The 27,192-nt window shown below is 41.3% G+C and overlaps 1 protein-coding gene across 2 annotated transcripts in view; it reads right to left on the reverse strand.

The window, feature by feature from the left end:
* Window positions 1-2,336: 2,336 nt before the first annotated feature.
* LOC115900666 (zinc finger protein 566) overlaps window positions 2,337-27,192 on the reverse strand; it is a 36,412-nt gene continuing 11,556 nt past the window's right edge. Inside the window, exons 2-5 of one of the 2 annotated variants that reach the window (XM_030941653.1) lie at window positions 23,596-23,663; window positions 20,396-20,522; window positions 19,974-20,072; window positions 2,337-3,683 (exon numbers count right to left, since the gene is read on the reverse strand). In XM_030941653.1, coding sequence (XP_030797513.1) covers window positions 2,659-3,683; window positions 19,974-20,072; window positions 20,396-20,522; window positions 23,596-23,604 — 1,260 coding nt within the window. In that variant the 5' untranslated portion in view covers window positions 23,605-23,663 and the 3' untranslated portion in view covers window positions 2,337-2,658. The remainder of the gene's footprint in view (window positions 3,684-19,973; window positions 20,073-20,395; window positions 20,523-23,595; window positions 23,664-27,192) is intronic. The other variant, XM_030941654.1, reaches the window with a different exon arrangement.

A 27,192-nucleotide genomic window follows, 5' to 3' on the forward strand; every position in this document is an offset into this window, starting at 1 on the left:
TTCTACAGACATAAACTTCATCCTTCCACACATGCGATCTGTCCAGTGTGGGGAGCTGCTTGCTAAGCATGCTTTGAGCACAGGGAAGGCCCATTTCAAAACACTAACTTAACCCCAAACAAAGCTACACTGTGCACATTTTTTTTTTTTTTTTTTTTTGAGACACAGTCTCAATCTGTCTCAGGCTGAAGTGCCGTGGCGTGATCTGGCTCACTGCAACCTCCGCCTCCTGCGTTCAAGTGATTCTCCTGCCTCAGCCTCCCCAGTAGCTGGGATTACAGGCATGTGCCACCACACCTGGCTAAGTTTTGTATTTTTTACTAAAAATGGGGTTTCAACATGTTGGCCAGGATGGTCTCAAACTCCTGGCCTCAAATAATCCTAACACTGAGGCCTCCCAAAGTGTTGGGATTACAGGTGTGAGCCAAGATGTGTCCTTCTATATAACTGAAATAGTTCCTTGAACATTTGATCAAGTTTTCCTTAGAAAGAAACTGAATTTGGTGCTTCATTAGTAATAGTTAATTGATCACATGCGAATTTTTCCCATTCTCTGTGTTTATGAGAGTCTTCTAAGAGTCCTAAATTTCTTGGAGTCAATATTGATGTATACTTGCCTTAAAAAACATTTTGTTTAAATTTTCAAACATATCAGAAAAAAGCATTATATTTAATATAACCTTTTAAATCCGTAACTATGTTTCTATCTCTGTCCGTTTTTTAAATATGATGCTGTTTCTCTTTTCATACATTTTTTCCTCAGTGCACCGATATTTTGTTTATGTTCTCTTTTCTTTTTTACTGCGTATATAATGTGGCAAAAAGAGTATTCCGGAATAAAGCCCTTCACACACATTATTCACAGTACTTTCCCCACCAACAGCTAGGATGATTCCATGTTCAACAGGAAGTACATGATGATGGGAAATTTTCTTAACTTGTTACCTTCAAAAAGGGTCTTTCTTCAGTCAATTACCCTGCCTAATGGTGACTATGTTCTGCAGAAGTTAAAAAGCCTTTCTACAAATAATAATACTGATGACAATGAATATAATGATGATGACTAACATTCAGTGAGTATGCATTTATCATGTCAGGCACACTGCTAAGCACTTTATGGGCCTTAATTTATTTAACCCTCACAAAGCATTATGAGGTAGGTATTATAATTATCCCCCATTTTCTAATGTTTACTGAGACACGCATGTACATATAAACAGAAAAATGATCAGCAATAAACAATAAACTGATAAAGACTACACTTTGGGAAGGGAATGGACACAAGACAATGGTCAAAGGGTACATTTGCCTTTTTGTAATGTTTGCATCTTTTATAAGGAAAATATATTCACACACCATTTCTTTTTTTTTTTTTTTTTTTTTTTTTTTTTTTTTTTTTTTTTTTTTTTTTTTGAGGCGGAGTCTCGCTCTGTCGCCCGGACTGGAGTGCAGTGGCCGGATCTCAGCTCACTGCAAGCTCCGCCTCCCGGGTTCACGCCATTCTCCTGCCTCAGCCTCCCGAGTAGCTGGGACTACAGGCGCCCGCCACCTCGCCCGGCTAGTTTTTGTATTTTTAGTAGAGACGGGGTTTCACTGTGTTAGCCAGGATGGTCTCGATCTCCTGACCTCGTGATCCACCCGTCTCGGCCTCCCAAAGTGCTGGGATTACAGGCTTGAGCCACCGCGCCCGGCTCACACACTATTTCTGCAGTTAAAAGATATGATACGAATATGCGCTTAGGGAGAATGTCCATCAGGGACTTGTATTTTGGCATGTATTATGGCAAAATATCTAGAGGAGACTATGATATCCACCAGTAGGATTTCATAAGTGATATTACAGTAACACAACAAAACACCATGAAGATATTGAAGGATCTCTATTACGTAAAATGTTGTTCATGAACATTTTTACAGTAAGAAAGCCTTAATGTTATAAAGAACGAAAGGAATAAGCCATCTTCAGAAATAAAGAGGTCATTTCTCCCAGATACTAAAGGTATTTTTAAGAATGTAACAGACAAATTACAGGAAAAAATGAAAACCACAGGACTACATTTCTACAAAAATTCTCTGATGTTTAAGGTTAGAAAGGTGTTAAAAGTGCTGTCATGCTGGGCGCGGTGGCTCAAGCCTGTAATCCCAGCACTTTGGGAGGCCGAGACGGGTGGATCACGAGGGCGGGAGATCCAGACCATCCTGGCTAACACGGTGAAACCCCGTCTCTACTAAAAAATACAAAAAACTAGCCGGCGAGATGGCGGCTGCCTGTAGTCCCAGCTACTCGGGAGGCTGAGGCAGGAGAATGGTGTAAACCCGGGAGGCGGAGCTTGCAGTGAGCTGAGATCCGGCCACTGCACTCCAGCCTGGGTGACAGAGCGAGACTCCGTCTCAAAACAAAAAAAAAAAAGTGCTGTCATTTTCAGTACGACAGACTGAACTATCTGATGTCAAGAGAAGTGAGCATTTAGTTAAGGTTTTCAAAATATATTCTATCATAGGGTGTTTCTCCAACATTATTTTTCCCAGGCTGAATAAGCTGTAGTCCACAAATACAATGTTTCTACATTATTCCATCTAGGGAAATTATTAACGAGATAAATTCTGTTTTCAGCCATAATTAAAAGCCTCCCTACACATTTCATATATTCTGGCTCATCACCAGTACAAATTTTGATGCTGAATAAGTTGTGGGTTATAATTAAAGTTCTTTCCACATTCCCTATATTCATAGGGTTTCTCACTGGTATGAATTCTATGATGACTAATAAGCTGTGAACTCTGAGAATAAGCCTTCCCACATATCTTACATTCATAGGGTTTCTCACCAGTATGAATTCTCTGATGTCTAGTAAGGTCTGAGCCAGAACGAAAAGCCTTTTCACATTCCTTACATTCATAAGGTTTCTCACCTGTATGGATTCTTTGATGTTTAATAAGTTGTGAGCTCTGACTAAAGGCATTGCCACATTCCTTACATTCATAAGGTTTTTCCCCAGTATGAATTCTCTGATGTTGAGTAAAGTTTGAGCCACTACTAAAGGCTTTCCCGCATTCTTTGCATTCATAAGGCTTCTCACCCGTGTGAATTCTCTGATGTCGAGTGAAGTTGGAACCACTACTAAAAGCCTTCCCACATTCCTTACATTCATAGGGTTTCTCACCAGTGTGAATTCTGTGATGTCGAGTAAGGTCTGAGCCACAAATAAAGGTTTTCCCACATTCCTTACATTCAAAGGGTTTCTTGCCAGTATGAATTTTCTGATGATGAGCGAGTCTTGAGGGATGTCTAAAGGACTTTCCACATTCCTTACATTCATAGGGCTTCTCAATGGTATGAATTATCTCATGTGTAGCAAATTGTGAGCCATGTCTAAAGGTTTTCCTATATTCTTTAGATGCACAGAATTTCTTTTTACTATTAATGATTTGCTGTAATGTAAAGGATGGATGCTGACTCAAAGTGGGCAGATCTTCATGAGTGAATACCAATTGATTGAAATGTCCCCCCTGAGAGCTGAGTTGTTTCTCAAACTGGATATTACAATCCCAATCATCTCTGAAACTAGAGCACTGAAAATCATGTCTTGTGAGTTTTTCCATTATTTCCCACTGGGTTGATTCTATTTCATAAATTTCTTTCTTCAGAAATAATTTCTTGGTATCACATCTTGATTCCAGGACTGAAAGAAAATATGAAAGTAATTCACTCATGTTTTTCTTATTTGGGAGAAATGAAACTTCAATCAATATGGGAGAATTTCACTGATTTTTTTTTACAAATGAATGAGGAAAAAAGAGTTAGAAGACAGGTTACCTAATAAGGTGAGGGTAGTGATTAGGAAAACAAAATAAGTCACTGCTTCCCAAACATTGCTATAGATCAGGATTACTTTGGGAAGCTTGCAAAATACACACATGCCTTAGTCCTATCTCCCTTGTTAAAGGATGACTCTAATCATATACACACAAAATGTCTCATTGCATATACACACACGGGACATATAATAGGATCCCACAGTATTAATTGTAAAATAAGGGAAATGGCCAGGCATGGTGGCTCACACCTGTACTCCCAGCACCTTGGGTGGGTGAGGCAGGCAGAACACTTGAGGTCAGGAGTTTGAGATCAGCCTGGCCAACATGGTGAAACCTGTCTCTACTAAAAATATAAAAATTGGCCGGGCGCGGTGGCTCAAGCCTGTAATCCCAGCACTTTGGGAGGCCGAGACGGGCGGATCATGAGGTCAGGAGATCGAGACCATCCTGGTGAACACGGTGAAACCCCGTCTCTACTAAAAAAATACAAAAAAACTAGCCGGGCGAGGTGGCGGGCGCCTGTAATCCCAGCTACTCGGGAGGCTGAGGCAGGAGAATGGCGTAAACCCGGGAGGCGGAGCTGGCAGTGAGCTGAGATCCGGCCACTGCACTCCAGCCTGGGCGACAGAGCGAGACTCCGTCTCAAAAAAAAAATAAATAAATAAAAATAAAAATAAAAATATAAAAATTGGCTGGGCATGGTGGCATGCGCCTGTAATCCCAGCTACTGGGGAGGCTAAGGCACGAGAATTGCTTGAACCCGGGAGGCAGAGGTTGCAGTGAGCCGAGATTGCGCCACTGCACTCCAGCCTGGGCAACAGAGTGAGTCTCTGTCTCAATAAATACATAAATAAATAAATAATCAATCACACCGTTAACAGGGCTATTGTCAGGATGAAATGAATACGCCTAATGGAAAATTCCCAGGCATCAGTAAACTATGGCCTATGGCCCTGCACCGATTTTTATAAATGAAATTTTATTAGCCATACTTGTTACGTATTGTCTATGGATGCTTTTGCGCTAAAAGGGCAGAAGTGAGTAGTTATGACACAGAATGTGTGAACTGCAAACCTAAAATACTTACTATTTGCCTTTCAAGAAAAGAAAAAAAGAAAACTTTTTTTCAAGAAAAAGTTTGGGCCGGGTGAAAAAACACTCAACACTACCAATCATCAGGAAAATGGAAATTGAAACCACAATGAACTATCACCTCATTGCCGGACACCATGGCTCAGGTCTATAATCCCAGCACTTTGGGAGGCCAAGGCAGGTGGGTCACTTGAGGTCAGGAGTTCGACACCAGCCTGACCAACATGATGAAACCCCATCTCTACTAAAATACAAAAAGTATCCAGGCATAGTGGCGGGCACCTGTAATCTCAGCTACTTGGGAGGCTGAGGCGGGAGAATCACTTGAACCCGAGAGGCAGAGGTTGCAGTGAGCCGAGATTACACCACTGCACTCCAGCCTGGGCAACAAGAGTGAGACTCCATCTCAAACAAACAAACAAACAGACAGACAAAATCCTCTCACACCTGTCAGAACTGCTATAATCAAAAGGACAAAAAAATAACAAGTGTTGGAAAGGATGTGGCAAAAAGGGAATCCTTGTACACTTGTTAGTAGCATAAATTGAAACAGCCAGTACGGAAAACAGCATGGAGGTTTCTCAAAACTACCCTATAACCCAGCAAACTCACTTCTGGGTATATATCCAAATGAAATCAAATCAGTATGGGGAAAAAATATCTGCATTCTTATGTTCATTGCAGCATCATTCATGATAGCCAAGATATGGAATCAATGGATACATTGATAAAGAAAATGTGATGTGTGGGTGTATATATGTATACACACACACACACACAAACACACACAATGGAATGTGTGTGTATACATACAAATACACAAACACTGGAATATTATTAAACCTTAAAAATGAAGAAAATCCTGTTACTTTCAACAACATAGATAAAGCTGGAGGGCATATGTGAAATAAGCCAGGCACAGAAAGACAGATACTGCAGTGATCTCACTTATATATGAACTCTAAAACGTTGAACTCATAGAAGAAGAGCGTAGAATGGAGGTTGCCAGGGGTTGGGGGATGGAGGAAAGAATATATTGGTCAAACGGTACAAAGTTCCAGTTATGCAGAATAAAAAATTTCTGGAGATCTAATATACAGCATTATATATTAATAGTATGTACTGCCATGTAAGTATATACCATTAATAGTAATACCAGTACAGAATGTATACCATGGTAACTATAGTTTATAATACTGTATTATATACTTGGAATTTATTATGGGAGTAGATCTTAATGTTCTTACCATATACACATATATACAAATTGGTAACTGTGTGATGTGATAGATACATTAATTGGCTTGATTATGGTAATCATTTCACAATGCGTACACATATATCAAAACACCTAATTGTATACTGTAAATATATATAATTTTTTTTTTTTTTTGAGAAAGTTTTCGCTCTTGTTGCCCAGGCTGGAGTGCAATGGCACAATCTTGGCTCACTGCAACCTCTGCCTCCTGGGTTCAAGCAATTCTCCTGCCTCAGTCTCCCAAGTAGCTGGGACTACAGGCATGTGCCACCACACCAGGCTAATTTTTGTATTTTTAGTAGAGATGGCTTTCGCCATATTGGTCAGGCTGGTCACACAATCCTGACCTCAGGTGATCCACCTGCCTCGGCCCCCCAAAAGTGCTGGGATTACAGGCTTGAGCCACCACACCCAGCCAATATATATAATTTTTATTTGCCAAATATACCTCAATAAAGCTAGGGAAAAAGCTGGAATGAATTGTCTAAAAAACTTTCAGAGAAGGATGAAAATGATGACAGAAAACAGTAAGTCACAGGGAAGAAAAATTGATGTAAGAAATAAAATGAATGTAAAATATGAATTCTGGAAGGAAAATATGGCAATGATATAGAACCCTAATAAAACAAATTTCCAGGGTTGATGAAAACTCTTAGTACTCAGATGGTTCCCTTTTTGCTGAGCAATATATATGAGGAAAGTGGTTTTTGTTTCATTTTGTTTTTGCCTCAGCCTCCCAAGTAGCTAGGATTACAGGCATGCGCCACCACGCCTGGCTAACTTTTGTATTTTTAGTAGAGATGGAGTTTCACCATCTTTGCCAGGCTGGTCTTGAACTCCTAATCTTGTGATTCACCCACTTTGGCCTCCCAAGCTGCTGGGATTACAGGCGTGAGCCACTGCACCCAGCCGATTAAATTTTTTTTTTTTTTTTTTTTGAGATGGAATCTTGCTCTGTTGCCCAGGCGAGAGTATAGGGGCGTGATCTCAGCTCACTGCAACCTCCGCCTCCTGGGTTCAAAAGATCCTCCTGCCTCAGCCTCTCAAGTAGCTGAGATCACACCCAGTTAATTTTTTTTTTTTTGGAGATGGAGTCTGGCTCTGTCGCCCAGGCAGGAGTGCAGTGGCCAGATCTCAGCTCACTGCAAGCTCCGCCTCCCAGGTCCACGCCATTCTCCTGCCTCAGCCTCCCGAGTAGCTGGGACTACAGGCGCCGGCCACCTCGCCCGGCTACAGTTAATTTTTTTATATTTTTAGTAAAGACAGGTTTCAACACATTGGCCAGGCTGGTCTCGAACTCCTGACCTCAAGTGATCTGCCCACCTCGACCTCCCAAAGTGCTGGGATTACAGGCGTAAGCCACTGTGCCTGGCTTCCATAGGATTAAAAGAAGATCTAGGGTCTTACAGAATAATATTCAGAATGCCTTAGGATACCATCCAAAATCACTCAACATATGAAGAATGAAGAAAATTTTAACTCACATAGCAAAAGACAACAGACACCAAAATAAAGGTGATTCATGTTGGAATTATCAGATAATGACTTTAAAGCAGCTATTTTAAAAATGCTTGAACAAGGAATCATGCACACTCTGCAAACCAATATAAAAATAGAAAGTTTCAGCAAAAGAGTAGAAGACATAAAGAAGAATAAACACATTTTAGAACTGAAAAGTGCAGTAGCCGAAATAAAAACCACTCAAAAGCAGAATGGAGGTAATAAAGTCAATAAACTTGAAGATAGTTCAAAAGAAATTAGCTAATATGAGTAACAGTGAAAATAAGATGGAAAATGTAAAAAGAACACAGCCTCTGGGAATGTAGAACAAGAAAAGATTTAACATTTGTGTCATCAGGGTTTCAGAAGAAGAGAAAGTACAGGACTCAAAAAATATTTGAAGAAATAATGGCTGAAAACTTATTAATTTTGGTGAAAGATAAAACAAACAAAGCCATTTTGAGAAGCTCAGCCACCCCAAATAGGATAAACCCAAAGAAATCCATAGTCAGATATATCATAATCAAACTGCTGAAAATGAAAGACAAAATAAATAGTGAAAGAAATGTAAAAAAATAATATAATTCTTATAGGTGAAACAATGATTTGAATGACTGGATTACTCTTCATAAACTCTGGAGGCCAGAAAAAAGTGGAACAATAATTTATTGTGCTGAAAAAAAGAGCTGTCAATCCAGAATTTTATATCTAGCAAAAATATCCTTCAGTAATGAAGGTGAAATTAAGGAAAGTAATATTGCAAATGTACGTTGCAGCTCAGGCTGTGCCCTCAGGGTCTGTGTGGGAGTAGGCAATAGTGCGGACAGTGGTTAGTGAAAGAGCCTGTACTCCTTCTCAAAGGGGTTAAGTGCTTGTTAAATCCAGGAGACAGCTGTCATGTAAGAATGAAGGTCCAGTGCTGCTTTCCAGCTCTCCAAAGTAAACCAGAAATCCAGATTTCTATATTAAATCCCCTGATAGCTTGAGGCTGGTAACTAATTCAGAACTTTAGAGAACTGCAGGGGCAGCACCAAACACAAACATGTATAGGATACACCCTGACTCACTAGGTTGTTACTTCAGTGGAGTTTTCTCTGTTTCTTTGAACTTCAGAAATTATACCAAGATACATCTAATTAAAATTCTTGGCTGGGCGCAGTGGCTCACGCCTGTGATCCCAGCACGCTGGGAGACTGAGGCGGGCAGATCACCTGAGGTCAAGAGTTCGAGACCAGCCTGGCCAACATAGTAAAACCCCGTCTCTACTAAAAAAAAAAAAAAAAAAAAAAGTAGCTAGGCTTAGTGGTTAATTTGACTTGTTTATTGCATAGGGTAGAGATAATTCCAGCTGGAGTGTAGTGGTGAACCCACAGCTCACTGCAGTCTGGACCTCCTGGGCTCAAGTGATCCTCCTACCTCAGCCCACGAGTAGCTGAAACCACAGACGTGTGCCACTATGTGTGCAGTGCCAGCTACTCAGGGAGGCTGAGGCAGGAGAATCCCTTGAACCCAGGAGGCAGAGGTTGCAGTGAGCCAAGATCACGCCACTGCACTCCAGCCTGAGCGACAGAGCGAGACTCTGTTTCAGAAAAAAAAAATAAATTAAAAAATAATAAAACATAAAATAAATCCTATGGAGATGGTTGATACTTTTGTTTTAATAGGTATTGACCGTGTTGGGTTCAGGCTGCAAGTTCCAACAAGCCTTGTGTGGACTGTGACTCCAGTGTCAGTTTTCAAGGCCTTTGCAGTGTTATTTGGATTTGTCCACTGTGTGCACCATCCAATCCAATCTGAAACTTACACTTTAGTTCTTAAAGTCTTTGATATGTTATTTAGGGACAGATCCACATATATTCAGGCAAAAATGAGCCTAAGAGTTCCTAAAAACTGAGTTTTTTTGAACTTTGGACTTTTTTGTTTGTTTGTTTGTTTTAGATGGAGTTTTGCTCTTGTTGCCCAGGCTGGAGTGCAATGGCATGATCTCGGCTCACCCCAACCTCCGCCTCCCGGGTTCAAGCAATTCTCCTGCCTCAGCCTCCCGAGTAGCTGAGATTACGGGCATGTGTCACCATGCCCAGCTAATTTTGTATTTTTAGTAGAGACCGGGTTTCTCCATGTTGGTCAAGCTGGTCTCAAACTCCCGACCTCAGGTGATCCACCCACCTCGGCCTCCAAAAGTGCTGCGATTACAGGCGTGAGCCACCATGCCGGGGCCAACTTTGGGTTTTTTGAACTTGAACATGGGTTGCTTTTTTGAACTTGTTCCTTTCTGGGATCTTCTTGATACTTTCTAGTTCCCTGGAGCTCCCCTATTCAGTTCTCCAGTCATAATGCTGGGGTTTTAGTTACCTCCCTCTGCTCTATACTTTCTGTAGCTATGCCTGGGTATGGCAGGAGGAAACAGAGAAAAAAAGTAATGGGGGTTCACTCCACAGCAACTCTAATAGGAAAAGAAGATTCCTACCCCTTGTAGTTTTAGATACCTGCAGGCCCCCACTGCTTCCACTGTTGCTGCTGCTGCTGTGAGATTGTCTGGAGGCTGGGACGTGCAAAAACGGGGGGGGGGGGGTAATATAGACACATATTTGTGTATATATACATATATGTATGTATGTACACATGTATGTAAATACACACACAAGCAAGAGATTGCTCCAATCTCTCTTGGTGTTAAGAATTCCATTTCCTCCCATCCTGGCTAATGTGGTGAAACCCCATCTCTACTAAAAATACAAAAAATTAGCCAAGTGTGGTGGCACATGCCTGTAATCCAAGCTAGTCGGGAGGCTGAGGCAGGAGCATCGCTTGAACCGAGGAGATGGAGGTTGCAGTGAGCTGAGAATGAGCCACTGCACTCCAGCCTGGGTGGCAGAGCGAGACTCTGACCCTCGCAAAAAAAAGAATCCCATTTCCTGTGCCTTCTGCCAAAACTAGAAGGCTTATCTCGGGCCAGGTGCAGTAATCCCAGCACTTTGGGAGGCCAAGATGGGAGGACTACTTGAGCCCAGGAGTTCAAAATCAGCCTAGACAACACAGGGAGACCTGGTTTCTACCACAATTTTAAAAATTAGTTGGGCATGGGGGCACACATCTGCAGTTTCAGCTACTCGGGGGCTGAGGTAGGAAGATCGCTTGAGCCCAGGAGGTCCAGACTGCAGTGAGCTGTGGGTTCACCACTACACTCCAGCTGGAATTATCTCTGTCTATACCCCATGCAATAAACAAGTCAACTGCATTTGTAGACTGCCAAAAACATACAGAAAATACCTAGAAATAAAATATCAAATGAACTATAAGCCCTTTTTTGGGATAAGTTTATAAAAATACACTGAAATACCATCAAGAAGGCCTAAATAAATGGAGAAAAGTACTGTGATAATGGCAAACATGATTTAATATAATAAAGATATCAGTTACTACTAAAGTGATATAAAAATTCAATGTAATTTTTTTTTTTTTTTTGAGACAGAATCTCGCTCTGTTGCCCAGGCTACAGTACAGTAGTACCATCTTGGCTCACTGCAATCTCTGCCTCCTGGGTTCAAGTAATTCTCATGCCTCGGACTCCCGAGTAGCTGGGACAACAGGTGTGCGCCACCACAACTGGCTAATTTTTGTGTTTGCTTTTGTTGATTTTTTTTTTTTTTTTTGAGACAGAGTCTCACTCCATCACCCAGACGGGAGTGCAGTGGCACAATCTCGGTTCACTGCAACCTCCACCTCCCGGGTTCAAGCAATTCTTGTGTCTCTACCTCCCGAGTAGCTGGGATTACAGTTGTGCGCTACCACGTCTGGCTAATTTTTGTATTTTTAGTAGAGCCAGGGTTTTACCACGTTGGCCAGGCTGGTCTCGAACTCCTGGCCTCAACCGATCTGCCCACCTCGGCCTCCCAAAATGCTGAGATTACAGGCGTGCGCCACCACACCCGGCCAAATTCAATGTAATTATACATATTAAAAACTCAACATTTTAAATAAAACATAAAGGAATTTTTAATACTATATGAAAGATCACAGAGATAAGTATAACCAAAACACGCCTAAAGAAAAGGTGGAGGGATATGTCCTACCAGAAATCAAGACTTCTTATATACACGTGAGTAATTTAGGCAGGGATAACAAGGCTCAATGTAACAAGAAAGACCCGTGCATATATGAAATCTGAATATATGACAGAGGAGCATTGTTGATCAGTGAAGAATAGATGGAGTTTTCATTTGAGAGGGAAACATAATTTTTTTTTTAGGAGACGGTGTTTCCCTCTGTTACCCAGGCTGGTTTTGAATTCCTGGGCTCAAGCAACCCTCCTGCCTTAACCTCCCCAAGTGCTGGGATTATAGGCATAAGTTACCACACCCAGCCAATTCGTTTTCTATACAGGAAAAATAACTGATCTGCATCTCATACTATTCATAAAAATCAATTAAAGTTGCATTAATAGGGCTTTAATAAGAAAGCAAAAACATAACAATTCTTGGGAGTTTGAGATCAGCATGGGCAACATGGCAAAACCCTGTCTCTACAAAAAATATAAAAAGTTAGCCAGGAGTGACAGCACGTGCCTGCAGTCTCAGGAGGCTGAGGTGGGAGGATCACCTGAGCCTAGCAGGTAGAAGCTGTAGTGAGCTGTGATTGTTCCACTGCACTCTAGCCTGTCTGACTTTTTCTGTCTAAAAAAAAAAAAAAAAATCTTGGAATTAAAATAGAAAATTGGGCTAGGAAAGGGTTCTGATGATCCAAAAAGTATAAAGCATACAGGAAAAAGATAAAAATGTTTACAAGCGATATATAATTTAACCATTAAACATACAATTTGACAATATTAACACAAATAATTACTATTCATCAAAAGATATCATAACAAAAGTGAATAAAAAAGATGTAAACTGGAAAACATATCTACAAAACATGTGATTGACCAAAAATGAGTATCTAGAATTTTTTTTTTTTTTTTTTTTTTATATTTTTTTTTGAGACGGAGTCTCGCTCTGTCGCCCAGGCTGGAGTGCAGTGGCCAGATCTCAGCTCACTGCAAGCTCCGCCCCCCGGGTTTACGCCATTCTCCGGCCTCAGCCTCCGGAGTAGCTGGGACTACAGGCGCCCGCCACCTCGCCCGGCTCGTTTTTTTGTATTTTTTAGTAGAGACGGGGTTTTCACCGTGTTAGCCAGGATGGTCTTGATCTCCTGACCTCGTGATCCGCCCGTCTCGGCCTCCCAAAGTGCTGGGATTACAGGCTTGAGCCACCGCGCCCGGCCGAGTATCTAGAATTTATACAAGGAATTCCTACAAATCTTAGGAAAAAGACAAATTAGCCTAATACAAAAGGGATCAAAATGACATTACACAGAAGAGACACTAATGACCAATAAACGTATGGAAAGGTAATTATCTTCAATAACGACCAGGGAAATTTAATTTAAAATGATAAAATAAGATTTCATACTCATCAATCAGATTATGAAAAAATGAAAAAATCTTATCATAAGGAGAGATGGTGGAACAAAAGTACTTCCCACATAAACTAATACATCACTTGGAAAACAGTTTGGCATCACCTTGCCAAGTTGAGTAAGCATGTACACCAAGATCCCGCCATGGTATTCCTAAGTGTATTTCCTAACAAATCTCTTGCACATGTAAGTCTGCAGATGTAAAGATTATTGTCATAATTATATGTTTATGTATATACATTCTATATATTCTACTAGGTTTATAAACATAGTTTATACCATTTTAAGGGAAAAATTTAATGGACAGGTTGAAAAGTGTAAAACTCATTGTTACAGAATATATTAGCAAATCAACACAAATGAAGGCCAAAGAAATATATATAAAGGCAGTATAAATGGAAAAACAGATGAAGAGTAAGAGACACAGGAGATAATACAGACGTTTTATGTCAGTCTAACAGAAGGAAAAAAGGAAATGGTAACAAGGCAATATTTGAAGAGATGACTACTAAGAATTTCCTATCACACAAAAAAGATGTAAGTCCTCAGACTGAAAAATGCTACCAGAGGCAAAGCATAACGGGAATAAAGCTAACCATATCTGAATTTATCACAGTAAAAATTTAGCCTGTTAGAGGAAAACATTTTTCTCTAATGGAAAGGAACAAGAATTGTCTATTAAAAAGAAAACAGTGGAGAATATCTTCATGGCCTTGTGGCAGGCAAAGATATATTAAAAAAGACAACAATGTACAGCTGGCCCTCTGTACCAGGTGGGAGGAGTGAGGGGGGTTGAGGTTTGGTTCCAGGATCATGGCAGACACCAAAATCTGCAGATGCTCAAGTCCCTTATACAAAATGGCACAGTAAGTTGGTTTAAACCAACTATGGCTCTCAACCTATTAATACAGAGGGCCAACTATATGTATTTTACATCCATGATTGGTTGAGTCTGTGGATGCAGAATCCACGAATAGGAAGGGCTGACTATACATATGTGGTGATTCCATTTATGTAAGATTCAAATATAGGCTAAGGAAGAATTTCTTAAGTCCCTAGAAGTGTGAAGCATAAAAGAAAAGATAGATACATTTGACTACAGTAATCATTAAAAACTTCTGCTCACAGAAAAGAAAACCATAAAGAGAGCTAAATTCAATTCAGAGGAGAAAAAGATACTTGTAGTTTGTAGAACATGCAAAGTCCCATAAGCAGAATATATAAAGAACCCTTACACATTATTAAGAAAAATACAGACGGCCAGGCACGGTGGCTCAAACCTGTAATCCCAGCACTTTGGGAGGCCGAGGCGGGCGGATCACGAGGTCAGGAGATCGAGACCATCCTGGCTAACACGGTGAAACCCCGTCTCTACTAAAAATACAAAAAACTAGCCGGGCGAGGTGGTGGGCGCCTGTAGTCCCAGCTACTCGGGAGGCTGAGGCAGGAGAATGGCGTAAACCCGGGAGGCGGAGCTTGCAGTGAGCTGAGATCCGGCCACTGCACTCCAGCCTGGGTGACAGAGCGAGACTCCGTCTCAAAAAAAAAAAAAAAAAAAAAAAAAAAAAAAAAAAAAAAAAAAAAAAAAAAGAAAAATACAGATGGCCAGGCGCGGTGGCTCAAGCCTGTAATCCCAGCACTTTGGGAGGCCGAGACGGGCGGATCACGAGGTCAGGAGATCGAGACCATCCTGGCTAATATGGTGAAACCCGGTCTCTACTAAAAATACCAAAAAATTAGCCAGGTGTGGTGGCGGGCGCCTGTAGTCCCAGCTACTCGGGAGGCTGAGGCAGGAGAATGGTGTGAACCCAGGAGGCGGAGCTTGCAGTGAGCCTAGTGCATGCCACTGCACTCCAGCCTGGGGGACAGAGCAAAACTCCGTCACAAAAAAAAAAAATAAATAAATAAATAAAATAAAATAAAAAAGAAAAATACAGACAATTCAACAGAAAAACAGGCAGAAGATTTGAGCAGGCAATTCACTAAAGAATTTCAGCTGGGTGTGGTGGCTCACACCTGGAATCCTAGCACTTTGGGAGGCCAAGACAGGCTGATCACAAGGTCAGGAGTTCAAGGCCAGCCTGGCCAACACAGTGAAACACTGTCTCTACTAAAAATACAAAAACTTAGCGGGGCATGGTGGTGGGCACCTGTAATCCCAGCTACTCCGGAGGCTGAGGCAGAAGAATCGTTTGAACCCGAGAGGCGGAGTTTGCAGTGAGCCAAGATCTCACCACTGCACTCTAGCCTGGCCAACAATGCGAGACTCTGTCTCAAAAAAAAAAAAAAAAAGAATTTCCAAAAACTAAAAATGATATGAAAATGTGTGCTAAAACTCATCAGTAAAGAAAGAAACTTGGGCCGGGCGTGGTGGCTCAAGCCTGTAATCCCAGCACTTTGGGAGGCCAAGACGGGCGGATCACGAGGTCAGGAGATCGAAACCATCCTGGCTAACACGGTGAAACCCCGTCTCTACTAAAAAATACAAAAAACTAGCTGTGCGAGGTGGCGGGCGCCTATAGTCCCAGCTACTCAGGAGGCTGAGGCAGGAGAATGAAACCCGGGGGGCGGAGCTTGCAGTGAGCTGAGATCCGGCCACTGCACTCCAGCCTGGGCAACTCCATCTCAAAAAAAAAGAAGCAAGAAAGAAACTTGGCTGGGCACGGTGGCTCAAGACTGTAATCCCAGTATTTTGGGAGGCTGACACAGGTGGATCACTTGAGGTCAGGAGTTCAAGATCAGCCTGGCCAACATAGTGAAACCATATCTCTACTAAAAATATAAAATTAGCTGGGCATGGTGGCATGTGCTTGTAATTCCAGCTACTTGGGAGGCTGAGGTGAGAGAATTGCTTGAACCTGGGAGGCGGAGGTTGCAGTGAGCTAAGATCGTGTCACTGTACTCCAGCCTGAGTGACAGAGTGAGACTCCGTCTCAAATAAAAAAAAAAAAAAAAAAAAAAAAAAAGAAGGAACTGTAAATTAAAACCATACCAAATTATTATTATACACTCACTAACTGATAAAAATCAAAGTTTGGGCTGGGTGTGGTAGCTCATGCCTATAATCCCAGCACTTTGGGAGGCCGAGGCAGGCAGATCACCTGAGGTCAGGAGTTCGAGAGCAGCCTGACCAATAGGGAGAAACCCCATCTCTACTAAAAATACAAAATTAGCCAGGCGTGGTGGCGCATGCCTGTAATCCCAGCTACTTCGGCGGCTGAGGCAGAAGAATCACTTGAACCTGGGAGGCAGAGGTTGCAGTGAGTCAAGATTGCATCATTGCACTCCAGCCTGGGCAACAAGAGCGAAACTCTATCTCAAAAAAAAAAAAAAATCAAAGTTTGATAATACCGTATATTAGGAAGCATGTGCAACAATGGGAATGTTCATATACTGCTGGTGAAATTGTAAACAAATACAAGTGTTGAAGAAAAGTTAAAATTAGGCAGCTCGGCTGAGCGAGGTGGCTCCCTCCTGTAATCCTAACACTTTGGGAGGTTCAGGTGGGAGGATCACTTGAGGCCAGGAGTTAGAGACCAGCCTGGCCAACATGGCAAAACCCTGTCTCTACTAAAAATACAAAAATTAGCTGGGTGTGGTGGTGCACGCCTGTAATCCTTGCAATTTGGGAGGCTAAGGCATGAGAATTGCTTCAATCTTGGAGGCAGAAGTTGCAGTGAACCCAGATCACGCCATTATACTCCAGCCTGGATCACAGAGCTAGACTCTGTCTCAAAAAAACTAAAAAATTAGGCAGCTAGGTTGGGAGCAGTGGCTCATGTCTGTAATCCCAGCATTTTTGGAGCCTGAGGCAGTAGGATCACTTGAGCCCAGGAGTTCCAGACCAGCCTGGGCAACATGGCAAAACCCCATCTCTACAAAAAATACAAAAAATTAACCAGGTGTGGTGGCATGCACCTGTAGTCCCATCTACCCAGGAGGCTGAGGTGGGGGGATCACGTGAGCCTAAGAGGTGGTCAAGACTGCATTGGGCCATGATGGTGCCACTGCCCTCCAGCCTGGACAAGAGCGAGACCCTGTTTCAAAAAAAAAGTAAAAGCACCCTCTGGAAACCAATAGGTAAATGTTATTATTTTGCAAAGTCCATAAAAACTGAAAGAATAAACTCAGTAACAGATTAAAAGTATGAAATATAGAAATGAACAAGTTAATTATCATGCTATGGTGAAGACGTCCACTCTCACAAGTACTCAATATAATGACAATAAAGCGGTCCAGTATATGAAGAAACCACTGTGAAATTTATATAACTTTGCATTAAAGTTATATAAGGGAGAAAATATCCATATTTTTTAGAATTACATAATAAAATTACGTAAGGGTGAAATGACATGAGGTTCTGGATTTACTTGAAATTATCTGCCATGGGGCGTGGTGGCTTACATCTGCAATCACAGAATTTGGGAGGACAAGGCAAGTGGATCACCTGAGGTCAGGAGTTCGATACCAGCCTGGCCAACCTGGTGAAACCCCATCTCTATGAAAAATACAATAAAATTTGCCAGGCATGGTGGCGGGGTGCCTGTAATCCGAGCTACTCGGGAGGCTGAGGCAGGAGAATTGCTTGAACCCCAGAGGCAGAGGTTGCAGTGAGCTGAGATCACATCATTGCACTCCAGCCTGGGTAACAAGAACAAAACTCCATCTCGAAAACAAAGAAAAAAAAGGAAAATATTTGTGCAACAATAGGGGTAGATGAGTGTGGCATGTATTTTTGATAATTTTCACAATGAAAAACAACATTCTATGACTTGTAAAATAAATGAGCGAAAGAATTTATTTAAAATAAAAACCACTCTTAAAGTCAAATGAAATGAATACTACCAAACATTGTGAGTGTCTGAAAGCTTCAGAAGTATCTTGTCTCTGGCCAGGCGCGGTGGCTCACGCCTGTAATCCCAGCGCTTTGGGAGGCTGAGGTGGGCAGATCACAAGGTCAGGAGATTGAGATCATCCTGGCTAGCATAGTGAAACCCCGTCTCTACTAAAAAATACAAAAAAATTAGCCGGGCGCGGTGGCATGCGCCTGTAATCCTAGCTACTCAGGAGGCTAAGGCAAGAGAATCTCTTGAACCTGGGAAGCGGAGGTTGCAGTGAGCTGAGATCATGCCACTGCACTCCAGCCTGGGCAACAGAGCAAGACTCTGTCTAAAAAAATAAAAAACAAACAGAAAAAAAAATAAGTTGCATCAAGCCATTTCTAGGTGCACAGCCTTCTGATGACTTCTTGTCTTAGAATGAAAAGATTTCCCTGTATGGCAGACTGTACGTAACTGACCCACTCTTTCCCACTCCTGCCTCTTTGATCTCATCTCCCACCCATGTACCCCTCTGCTACCAGTCACTGGCCTCTGGAGCTGCTCCTCAAACACAGCCAATGCACAGTTGCCTCAGGCCTTTGAAGGTCTGCGTTCCTCTATCTGGGGCAGTCTTCCGCCTAGTACCCATATACAATGACTTACTGTGGTACTTCTTTGGGTCTCTGCCCAAATGTTACCATATCATTTGGTAAGATATGGTAAATTTCTCTTGCTTCTTCACATAAAATATCATCCTTTATCCCCTTCCTCTACTTCTTACTTCTTTTTAGTATTTACTATTACCTAGTATGTTATATATTCATCTATTTTCATATCTCTCCCTACACTGTGGGGTAGGCTCTGGGAACAGAGATTATGCATGCTCTTGTTTTTCTTCAGGCTGGAGTGCAGTGGCATGATCTTGGCTCACTGCAACCTCCACCTCTTGGGTCCAAGTGATACTCCTGCCTCAACCTCCTGAGTAGCTGGGATTATAGGCGCCTGCCACCACACCCAGCTGATTTTTGTATTTTTTAGTAGAGATGGGGTTTCATCATGTTGGCCAGGCTGGCCTCAAACTCCTGACCTCAGGTAATCTTCCTGCCTCAGCCTCCCAAAGGGCTGGGATTACAGGCATGAGTCACTGCACCCAATCACGCATGTTCTATTCATTACTGTAACCTCAGTGTTGAGAATAGTGCTGGGCATACCATAGGCACTCCAGAAGCATAAACTAAATGAATGAATGTGCTGTCCTCCTCCTTCATACCAAATCTCTCTTTGCCAGCTCTTACCTTCTCCACGGAGACACAGGCCCTTTATTTCCAACCCTCTATATAAAGTCAATGACGCTCACATCAAAATCTCCCCCTATGACTTCTATGTGGATCAACCCCTCTTCTACATTGTTAGCCCTTGCTTTCTGTTAAACTCCCTATTTTAACTTCGCTTATGGTGGTTCTACTTTGAAGAAGTTATTTGTAGACATGTTCTAGTACTTCTACTAGGCAGTAAGTTCTGAAATTGCTTATTCCTTTTTTAAACTCTGCAGCACCTAGCCGAGTGCCTTATACATGTTAGAAAATCAGTAAATGTTGGTAAAAAATATTAATGAATCAATGAAGGCATAAACCCCATCCCAAAAAAACTTAGTAAAAGAAAATAAGTCTTGGGCAGTGCAGGAAAAAATCTATTTCTGGAGACAGTGATGCTTTTATTAGACTAAATACAAAGGGGGATGAGAAGCTAGGAAGGAAATGGACCCAAAATATGGATAGAAAGGAGTATCACCAGAAAGGGTGGAGGAGGGCACCAGCTGGTTAGAACTGAGAGAGAAGAATAAGAGAAGAAAAGCAGGCAAAGTGTGTTAGGTAAGGGGGAAAGGTAGGATCATCTGAAAGCTCATGTAGAAAAGGTCTTACATTTGCACAACAGGCCAAAAGCCTTTGAGGAGAGTTTCCCAGATAGCATCTAAAAGATGCAGTCTCTCTACTGGCCAAATCACACATTACCTGCTGTGCCTCACTTACCTGGCCACTGGCCTCTTGTTAGCTCTCTGTCAACCAACCAGGGCTCCTTCCCTTGCTCCAAGTAGGAGATCACATTTGGTTTAGAAATAGAATGCCCTGCTTACAAAAGAAGTAACAAAACAAATTTATCATGAGAATATCCTAGAATTCAAATCCAGTCCCTTCATTATAAAGAAAGACATAGCACTGCGAGAAGAGTCAAAGAGAGGTACAACGGACTTATGAAACATAATGGAAGATGTAAAACATCCCCCAAAACTCAATGCAGCTTCCTTTTTCTAACTCTACCATATTCAGAACATTCCTGTGAGAACAGGATGTCAAAATTCGACTGGTTTTTGAAAGCCAGGTGAGCATTTCACATTGGAGGAAGTAGGCCTTCCAAGGGCAGAATCTAAATTACTATGGACAGATGTCCTTACCCATTGAAACCAGGTTGCTGTAATTCTCCAACATCACATCTCTGTATAAATCTCTCTGATCATCATTCAGGCATTCCCACTCCTCCTGAGAGAAGTCTATGGACACATCATTGAACATCACTGACTCCTGGAACAATAACCACGTATATGACTTGATTAATTTTTAAAAAAAAGTATTTTTGTGAAGGAAAGAGAGAAGAAAAAGATTAAGGTAGAGGAAGTAAAACATAGTGAGCATATGAATGTCTGGGATGCAGTGGAGGACTGTAATCAAGTAAGCACAACTGAATCACTGGGTTTCCATGTCATTCTTTTTCCTCCAAATGAAACTGCCTGAGTACGGGAGGATACCTCTATTATCCAAACAAGGTTGGGAAAGTACAAAAATTCAGCTAAGAGGGCTTTCCCAATTAAATGAAATTGTATATGCAATGCCTTGCACTATACCTGTCATATAATAAATCAACAATACATTTGATCTTTCTCCCTCTCTTTTCCCAAATAGCTGAAAGTCAAATTTCAGAATAAGGGATAAAGACAAGACATTAAAAGCCTCCAGAGCAAAGAGTAGGTCATATAAAAGGCATCAAAAATTAGAGGGGCAATGGAATTCTCAAGAACACCCCTAAAAGCGAGAAACAATAAGAACAATTCTTCAATATTCTGATGGAGAAAATAAACTCTGACCTAGACTTGCACAAACAAACTATCATTCTGTTTCGAGTGCTGAGAAAAGACATTTGTAGACATCCAAGGACTCAAGAAGAGTTTCTTCGGAAACTTCTAGAGGATATGCTCCACAAAAACGAGGGAGTAAATAAAAAAAGAAGACAACATAGGATTCAGGAAATGGGTAAAGTCTCAGGAAAGCTGTGACTGAGAGAGTACACCAGACCAGATGGGAACAAGGACACAGGAAGTGGGGAAGCAAGTCTCTACATCAAAAGGAACTGATGTGTCTGACCAGAGGGAAAACGTATTGACTGGCCTGTGGCAGTGATGCTGGAGATTCTGGATATAAACACACAAATGACTAAGCAAATGGGGGGGAAAGCAATTAACCCCAGGAAAATGAAGGGTTGTACAGAACAAAACTATGAGCTCTCTTGGCAGAGAATAATATTTGCAGCCATAATAAGGTGTATACTGTTGATTTAACCAAAAACAGTGATATGGTAACAGCCGGGAAAAATGAAAGTATAGTATGGGAATACAATGTTCCCTTTAACTTTGCAATCAATCAAGAGATAATGACTAAAGTGGGTTTATCAAAAAATGGTAGTAAACCAATTTTCAAGAATTGCTTGGAGTGGGACTGGTAATGGGACAAAACCAGAAATGAACTACTTCCCTTGTAGACGTGTGTAAAATTACTTGTAAACAATTTGTATCTTAGAAAATAAAATTAGCATATAAGACGCTGATCCATTCCTATGCCAGACTATTATACAATAAGAAATGTTCCTTGTTACAACAAATACTATTCAAATTTGTTGTAACATATAATTTGAATAATATTTATTATAAGCCTATAAATGATATCTGTTCTTTTGCCTTTAGAAATTCAGGCTGCAGGTGATCTTTAAAGACCTATAAATAACATTGGCCCAATCTCATTTATAATCACCTACTGCCCAGCTGTAAATTCCCCTTATAACTAAGCTACAGAAAATTGGTGAAGGATGATCCAGTTTCACCATTGCTATTACTGACATCATTGTTTTTGTTTTTCAAACAGGGTCTTCCTCTGTCACCCAGGCTGAAGTGCAGTGGCATGATCACATCACACTGCAGCCATGACTTCCTGGGCTCATGTGATCCTCCCACCTCAGCCTCCCGAGTAGCTGGGACTACAGGCACGCACCAACAGGCCTGGCAAATGTTTGTATTTTTTGTAGAGATGGGGTTTGCCATGTTGCCCAGGCTAGTCACCTGGGTTCAAGCAAACCACCAGCCTCAACCTCCCAAAATGCCCGAATTACAGGTGTGAGTCACCACATTTGGCCACTGACGTCAATTTTTCATGGATGCTTAGTGAGGTGTGAGAGCTTTGTACGAACCACTAGTCACACTCTCGAACATAAAAGGCTCATTAACCAGGAGGCCTTGCCATGTACTGGCACTGAAATCAAACAAAACCACAGCATGTATTTTCTTATTGGAAAACCCAGGTCTATGGAGCTAATGAGGGCTTTTCCCTATAAGGTGCCCCTAATTACTTATTTTCATCCCATCAAATCACTGTCCAAGCAAATTAGATTCATATTAATTCAATGGGGAACACCCTTCTGTCCTATCAGGATTTTCCGTAGAAACCTGAGATAGGAGATACTGAAGGACTTTGTAAATGAGTATGTAAACATTGTTTAAAAGCGGGGGTAACTGGAGAGGAGACTGGGGTTGTTTAGGAGGAAATGCATGTCCTTTTCCTGACAGGGGGCCCTGGAAACCAGTATAAAAAAATTATCCACACCTGATCTGGGTCAGACCATTTTTACATTACATAATTCTTAATCGCTTTATGGAAAGAAATAAGTATTCTTGATGAAATTGATAGGGGATTTTCTGATGGACATTTATCTAAATTAAAACTTCTTCAGAGAAATCTGTTATTCAACCACTTGGCTGACTAATACATAACTGTGAGTTAAGAATATAAATTTTTTGCTGGGCACGGTGGCTCATGTCTGTAATCCCAGCTCTTTGAGAGGCTGAGGCAGGTGGATCGCTTGAGGTCAGGAGTTCGAGGGCAGCCTGGACAACATGGCAAAACCTCATCTCTACCAAAAATACAAAAATTAGCTGGGTGTGGTGGTGGGCACCTGTAATCCCAGCTACTCAGGAGGCTGAAGTAAGAGAATCACTTGAACCTGGGAAGCAGAGGTTGCAGTGAGCCGAGATTGTGCCACTGTACTCCAGCCTAGAAGACAGAGCGAGACTCCACCTCAAATTTAAAAAAAAAAAGGGGGGGGGGAGTGTAAATTTTCTAAGAATGATTATCTAATCAATTCTTTTTTTCTATGAATTGGCCTGTTAGAGATTTTTTCCTTTACAGCAAAATTCCAGCATTGCTCATAACCAAACTTTCTGAAAGGTATTGTTTTTCTAACATCAAAAAGCATCATAATGAGGAAAACAAATGTTTACAGGTACTAGAGGTAAAAATCACTCTATCTGAGCAAAAGGAAACAGTATCTCACCTGAGCCATGGCTCTGATATTTGTAGAAAAGGACCTTCTCTTGGCTCTTCTTTTGGAGAAGAGTAGAGCTGGGAGAGGCAAAAGAAGATAGATAAGACCCCACTTTCCTCACAGCTCCTGGCCCAGAATGATCATTTCCCTTCTGTTCATGCTTCAGAAATGCTTGCAGGGTATCAGTGAGGAGAATGGGCAAATGCCTCTATCATCCCTAGCTTCAAAGATACCAGACTATAACTGGAACAGGATGGATTAGGGCAACTCAACATGGCTTGGAGAATATATGTTTATATACACACACATACACACATATAAAGATTTTTCTAACTCATATTATACACACTACTTATACACATTGCTATTTTTACTTAATATATCTTGGAATGAGTTCCCAATGAGTACATATTGTGTTACATAACTGGTTTAATAGCTACACTGTAGTCCATTAAATGGATATAACTTAATTTTTTTATGTTCCTTTTAAGACAGAGTCTCCATCTGTCGCCGAGGCTGGAGTGCAGTGGGGCAATCTCGGCTCACTGCAACCTCCGCGTCCTTCTGCCTCAGCCTCCTGAGTAGCTGGGACTACAGGGGTGCGCCACCACGCCTGGCTAATTTTTTGTATTTTTAGTAGTGATGGGGTTTCACTGTGTTAGCCAGGATGGTCTCGATCTCCTGACCTTGTGATCCGCCCAACTCCACCTCCCAAAGTGCTGGGATTACAGGCATAAGCCACCGCACCTGGCCATAACTTAATTTATTTAACCAATCTGTGGCCAATCATCATTTAGGCTTTTTCTGGTTTTTCATTGTAACAAACAGTGCTCTAATAAATATCCTTGTGCATGTATCATTTCACTCGTATATGAATTCTTCACAATTAATTCCTAAAAGTATAATTGCTCAAAGATTATACACATTTTAAGTTTGGACATACCTAGGTCAAATCGGTTTTCAATGTGCTCGGATTGTACAATCACGTTGCAAGTGCTAACAAAAAAACAACTCCTTTGCTTAGTTTGAGAAGACTTTTGGGGTTAATCGGCCTTGACTTAAGAGAACTGAAACCCAGAAAATAAAAAATAATATTACTGAAACCTCAGGAAGATACTAAAATTAATAACAATAACAATGGGAAGGAATTAAAAAGTATAAAGTAATGTAGAAATGAACTAAACGCACATGACTGATGTTTTAAAATAGCTTTTAGGTGTAAGTGTAGCAATAAACTTGTAACAATTCTATGTATTCTTTTTTTTCTTTTGAGACAGAGTTTTGCTCTGTCGCCCAGGCTGGAGTGCAATGGTGCGATCTCTGCTCACTGCCACCTCCACCTCCTGGGTTCATGCAATGCTCCTGCCTCAGCCTCCTGAGTAGCTGGGATTACAGGCGTGTGCCACCACACCTGGCTAACTTTTGTATTTTTAGTAGAGATGGGGTTTCACCATGTTGGCCAGACTGTTCTCCAACTCCTAGCCTCAAGTGGTCTGCCTGCCTTGGCCTCCCAAAGTGCTGGGATTACAGGTGTGAGCCACCCCACCTGGCCAATTGTATGTTATTCTTTTTTTTTTTTTTTTTTTTTTGGAGAAGGAGTCTTGCTCTATCACCCAAGCTGGAGTGCAGTGGCAGGATCTTAACTCACTGCAACCTCCACTTCCTGTGTTCCAGGTATTCTCCTGCCTCAGCCTCCTGAGTTCCTGAGTAGCTGGGATTACAGGCTCCCGCTACCATGTCCGTCTAATGTTTGTATTTTTAATAGAGAGGGGGTTTCACCATGTTGACCAGGTTGGTCTCAAACTCCTGACCTCAGGTGATCCTCCCACCTTGGCCTCCCAAAGTGCTGGGATTACAGGTGTGAGTCACCGCACCCAGCCTTGTGTGTATTATTTATAAACATCTTCACTTTAAGACATTTAAAGTGCCCGAAAGAATAAGTTACACTAAAATACTAAAGGAAGACTACATTGTTTAAGGGGAAGAACTGAATTAGTGATCGACATTTAAATGTTTACGAAAACTCTGGTGTTTTGCTTATTAGCTACAAGAACTTAAGAAACTTAAAATTATACAAACCATAAAGAGCACTATTATTCTCTATGCACCAAGCTTCTTGATCATTAAACAATTCATCAATTATTTCATGTAAAACTGACCACTCAGAAAGTAGCACCATGTTGTCAATTACCTAACGGTTTCCTCTACTCACAGGCACTCACTCACTGCATTTCCCCAGATGAATACCAAAGGAATACAAGTGTCTCTTCTTTAAAACCTAAATGCACCCTTTGATATTATTATTATTACTGCTACATGTTAAGCTCTTAGTATTCTTTTATCAACCAAATAGCCTATGATATATAACAGCCAGGAATTGTGCTAGATACTAAAGAGTCAAAAATTATCCAGAAAGATCTGGAAACAGAGTTCCTTCTTCTATAGTGCTCACTTTAAACCCCCCTTTCTGGTCTCTCCTCCTGGCCTTCCTCTGGTTAAAGGGATGTCTTCAAATGCTGTACCTTCCAAGCAAGATGACATGAAACATTCCCACTTCAACAGCTCCACACCATGCTTGTTGCATTCTCAACACTCCTCATCTTTGCCCCGAGGGCAGCCTACCAGGCTGAATTTTTGCATCGGGGTATCTGCTCCTCTCTTTTAAATTCAGCCCTCATTAATGTAAAAAAAAAAAAAAAAGTCTTACGAAATGAGAAAGAAAACTTCCTCAACTTGATGAGTAGCATCTACAAAATACCTACTGTTGGGAAAGACAGTCACCGTGGGTCTGTCACACTCTTAGGCATCTTGCTGGGCATGCCTAGAATGCAAGATTCTAACTACTCATTTCCCAGGGTTATTTATGCAGCTGATAACCTTGAGAGATGAGATAAGAGCACAAACAGCAGGCTTGCTTACTGCTGACTATGAAAGCAATGGATTATCCAGGCTCAGTGTTCCTCAGTGGCTATGCCCGTGCACTGCATGAATAGCATCCATATAGACCCTCATGCTGTCCCCATGGGAGCTGAGAGAAAGAGGAACTGATGAACACTGATGCCTATGCTGCTTGCTGTGCCATGAGTAATAAAGTCTTTGTCTCTGATCCAGGAGTCTCATGTTTCTGCCAGCATTCATGAAACTAACAGGCTAATGTATTAGCTTGTATGTAGGAAAATATCAAATCCTAGAGTTAATATTACACCTAATGTTGAAACACTGAAAAATGTCCCCCTGAATCCAGGAAAAAAAGAATAATGTGTATTATCATCATTTCTTTCTAACAATGTACTAAAGGGCTTGGTCAGTACAATAGGGCACGATGAAGAAATAAAAGGTACAAAGATTCGTAGGAAAGAAATAAAACTATCATTATTCACAGATGATAAGTTGCAGACATAGAAAATCCTAAATAATCAATAAACTCTTAAAATTAGCAAGTGAATTAAATAACATGGTCTCATATAGGGCCAATAGACAAAAATCAATTGCATTTCTAGTAATGAGTAATTGGAAATTTTTTAAAAATGTAAATACTATTCACAGTTTCGATAATAAACATCAAATACCCAGGTATAAAGCTAGCAAAAAATGTTGCTAACAACC

The sequence above is a fragment of the Rhinopithecus roxellana genome, chromosome 12, assembly GCF_007565055.1.
Source record: "Rhinopithecus roxellana isolate Shanxi Qingling chromosome 12, ASM756505v1, whole genome shotgun sequence".
NCBI lineage: Eukaryota > Metazoa > Chordata > Mammalia > Primates > Cercopithecidae > Rhinopithecus > Rhinopithecus roxellana.